Source organism: Halyomorpha halys, unplaced genomic scaffold (genome assembly GCF_000696795.3).
Source record: "Halyomorpha halys isolate HHAL.00 unplaced genomic scaffold, Hhal_1.1 Scaffold2034.1, whole genome shotgun sequence".
NCBI lineage: Eukaryota > Metazoa > Arthropoda > Insecta > Hemiptera > Pentatomidae > Halyomorpha > Halyomorpha halys.
Window position 1 is genome coordinate 11,871 of NW_027114152.1, and position 4,490 is coordinate 16,360.

At 27.8% G+C, this 4,490-nt stretch overlaps 1 protein-coding gene across 1 annotated transcript in view; it reads right to left on the reverse strand.

Annotated features, from left to right (window-relative positions):
• The window catches only part of LOC106691021 (chitinase-like protein Idgf4), a gene marked incomplete at its 5' end in the record, with an annotated part of 13,699 nt that overhangs the window by 6,533 nt on the left and 2,676 nt on the right, over positions 1-4,490 (reverse strand). Inside the window, 4 exons of the mRNA XM_067051398.1 lie at positions 842-1,030; positions 3,034-3,198; positions 3,333-3,465; positions 4,473-4,484. Of these exons, the coding sequence (XP_066907499.1) occupies positions 842-1,030; positions 3,034-3,198; positions 3,333-3,465; positions 4,473-4,484 (499 nt within the window). The remainder of the gene's footprint in view (positions 1-841; positions 1,031-3,033; positions 3,199-3,332; positions 3,466-4,472; positions 4,485-4,490) is intronic.

A 4,490-nucleotide genomic window follows, 5' to 3' on the forward strand; every position in this document is an offset into this window, starting at 1 on the left:
TCAAAGATCTCCCATAAGAATATCTTCTCAGATATCATGAGCTTTTTCTCATTAGCCTTTTTTGTAGTCCAAACCACAGAGCCATGAATTAACACTGGGTAGATAAATTTTATTATATATAGCTTTTTATACACCATAAATTTTGTCTCCTTTGAGAGAAATCTCATAAACTGCTATTATTATGACCAAATAAAAAAAAAAGCATTCATGAGATAATTTAAGAAAAAAAATTTATAACTCCATAAATTTTGAAATTTCCATCATATGACAATGATTTTTTGATATTGTTGGGAAGAAAAACCAACAAAATACATTTGAGAACATATTCATTAAATGGTGCAGTCATTATCAGCTCAAACACGGACTTAATAAATATTTTGGAGAAAAAACATTATATTTTATATCTGAAATAACACTGATGGGATTTTGGGGGACAGATTAATTTAGGATTACTAACATAAATTTAAGTAAAAAAAATGTATAACCCTGGGAATTTTAATTTGATCACAATGTATATTTATATACACATACCATTTAATAGATATGTTCCTTAATGTATTTTTTTAAATTTTATGTTTTTATGAACTTTGTGGTGAAAAATCACGATGATATAATAATTTTTTCCTTAAACAATGCCACAAACTCTACAAATTGTATAGCCATTGAAATATTCAAGTTAATTAATCTTTCTTTGAGCCAAATATTTATTTGATGGGGTATAGAATACATTGGTCTCTAAGTTTCAATTGGAAATCACTAATATAAGAGATGGAACTAATAATAAACCCTTCAATCCTTTCAAAAACATGCATCAAGTTGACCTAAAAGGTAATCAACTTACGTTCAGCTCCATGGTCCAACCAATGCCTAACAACAGCTTCAACATTCTGATGAGGCAGCCTTGGGTAAAGGAAAACTAAAGGATGAACGTAGTCAGCTTTCTGTGGAGCTCTGTCTGGTGTCCTGAAGTCCACGGCCCATAGGTTTACCATGTCAACATATGGCATCAAAGACCTTACATCCATGTAAGCTGCAATTAGGAAACACAAAATAAATGGATAACTTTCATATATTTTAGAATATACTTAGTGTTTTTTAGAAAAATAATAACATGTATTTCAATTTACCTCACAGTATACCCATTAAATACTTGTATTCGACTTCTAATACTACATACAAGCCATAATTTTTCTTTAAAATAATTGGTATAGCAAAATAAAAAAATAAAAAAGAGATTTAATTGAAGCAGATGTAGAGAGGATAAAAAAAAAAAAAAGAAACAAGAAAGAATAATTTTTAAAAACAAAGATAGATTGAAAAAAAATAAGGATAAGAACTATCAAATCCTCAAATTAAAATATTAAAATTGAAGTATTGTTAACAAATACCATTCAGATATAAAAATTTACATACTCAAAGGTCAAACTGTTTCTTAAACAAAAGCTGAATCTAGTTTTTCCATTTTTACATTTTTCAGAATCTTAGCAACTAAATTTGTTTTGTTTTTGTATGGAGTAGGTTGGTAATAAAGTGATTTTGAATCAGCAAGCCCAAAACAAAAAAAAAGTTTTAATTTACACCAAAGTCTCTTATCATGAAAATATAAACTTAATTCAGATTCTCTAGAACAGGTAGCAGCATTAGCGCTAGGTCCTGAGCCACTTTACCTCTTCCTACAAGTTACAGTACTTTAAGAATAAAGAACTAGCAGATTTTTTAATTGCTCATATAACACAATTTTTCACTGGTTTGGTCTTTTTAATTTAATTCCTTCAATTATATTTACCGAGAAATTATATTTAGTATATTAATTATATAAGGTTAACAAAGATGGATAACTCATTGTAAACCATACATGTCCTGATAATTAAGCTTCCTTTTGTTTTAATTTTAAAAGTATTTGATCTTGGCCTGAAAGTTAACAGTTATGAAGTAATTGATCAAGTACTTATTCTGTATTGTTCTTCCTCTATCTCTATGTTAATGCATAGACTAGATACAAATAAATGTGACATAGCCTCAGGCCATTTTTTTGATTCATTTTAGTTACCTACTATTCTTATTAGCATATCATATCAGAGGTTAAAATTTTTTTGATTCATATCCTCTCTCTTCAAAATAAATTAATTGAACAATATTTAACAAAATAAAAATAAAATAAAATAAACTTAATTGAATAATATTGGATGATAATCAGTTTTTTTAGTCATTATAAGGGAAGATTGTAGGAAGATGGTCCAGGTGGTATAATAGTAGCAGAAAAAACTATTTATTAGTAACTGGCATTTCGCCCCACTTTGCAGGGCTTCATCAGGGCTAAATGAGAACAAGGTACAAACATTTTAAGAAATTATAGGACTAGAAGAATATACATATGAATTTGTAAAAAAAGTTGATACATAAAAAATAGATAAAAAAAAAGGTGAACGTAGTAAAGTAAAAAAAAAAAATTATAAATATATATGAATAGAGTATAAATTAAAAACAAGAACAGCAGAGAAATAAAGGAATAATATGAAAATGAAAAATGAGTCCCGATTAGTTCCCGAACCCATAGGATTGACTCACAGCAATAGTAACACAAATAATTATCTACCACAGCCAGTTTCGAACCCAGGTCTTTGGATTTAGAATAACAGCTCCTTCCTCACTAAGCCACCCCGCTTCCAAAAAGGGATATTATAATATCATATACAAATAATATGCATTTTTTTTTTTAGCCAACTAAATTCACCTTTTTTATATTAATTTTTTATATATATCCTTTTTTTACAACTTCATTTGAGTTTTCATCTGGTCTTATCATAACTTACTAAGTTTGTATCTTGTTCTCATTTAACCCTGATGAAGCCCTGCGGAATGTCAGTTACTAATAAGTAGTGTTTCTTCTGATAGTTTTGTACCTCTCTGGACCACCCCTTGGACCATCTTCCTACAATCTATTATTGAAAAATATTTAATAAATTAAACTTTTTTTAAAAATGTTACATTGATAAACTCCCTAATTAGAGTAATTTAAACAAGTTCACTTACTTGTAGAATTAACATGTGGAAGAAGACCAATTGAAAGGAGTTTGCCATCAGGTCTTAATTGAGCCTTAAGTTCTCTGCATAAAGCGACAAACTGATCCCTGTGTTCAATAGCTTTAGAATCAACACCAGCTCCAAATGTTTTCTTTATCTTATGCCAGATTGATGCTTCAAAACAGAAAGTAATTGTTTTAATGGTAAATGAAACTTATCAAGTAATATGAGCTTTAAAAATCTAGTATGAACAATTTAAACTTTACTGCTTAATAAAATGTGAAATAATACTTAAGAATCATTATTACCAATTGATGTTTTTTCATATTTCTCATGTTGAGGAGGGAATTGCCAAGCTAAATCAACACCATCAAATTTAAATTCACGGAGGAGAGAAACAACTGTATTGATGAATTTGGTCCGCCTTTCAGGTTTTTCAAGCTGTAACAAGTAACAAGAAAAATAGTTAAAAATGATTTTCAATTATATTCCAACCAGATTATGTTTCTCTTCTATTTTAATAAATAGTTTAGCACAAACTTGTGAGTATGATATAGGTACAGTCAATAATGGTCGAGTGTGGTAAAAAATACTGAAACACCGTCGTGTTCTTTTGTTTGTTATTCTTTTATTTAACTAATTCAATTGCTTGATTTGAAGCAATTTATTTATGGAACTCAACCGATAATGTTATTCAAATAGATTTAGGGAAAAAATTAAATAATCATCATGAAATAAAATTATAATTGAAAGTTAATTTAACAAATCATTTGTTTAAATACTTTTATTTAGAGAACATCTATTTACATTGAGGTACAGTTAAAATTTAATATTTTCTTTTAAAATTAGTTTTTCAAAAAGCCTGTTTTAAAATGTCTGTTCTTGATCATTATTATCAGCTTCCATGGTTGGTGCTGCTTTCTTTTGGCTGTTGTTTTGAAACTAAATTATGCCTCAGGTCTTTTATATTTTTTTGTTTTAAGTTACTAATTACTTGAAGTAAATGCGTGTTTTATTCTGTTATGTACGCAATGCCTAATCAGAAATTGGCAGATATTATTTTAAATGAGAATTAAAAGATAATATGTAAAGTAGAATAAAAAAAATTCAACAGTGCCTTATGATTGTAGTACAAAATTGATGATAGTCATATATATGACTTTTTTAAAATTTTGTTTGCATGGATGAATAAATATTAGTCATTTGATGCTGCTACTCATGTTTATCACGTTTTTAATGGAAAATCCATTTGAAACTGTTTCGGTTTTCAGAAATTTTTTTAACCATTATAGATCTTTTAATTAAACCATAAAAAATCCAGGAATATACATTGAATTACATCTGTAGCAAAGAGAACCATTTCCAATTAATGAATAATTGTTTTTGATGTGTTAAGTGAAAATTAGTGTTCTATCAAATTAATTAATATTAAAAAGTAATATCATTACCACTTCAAAGTACTTCTC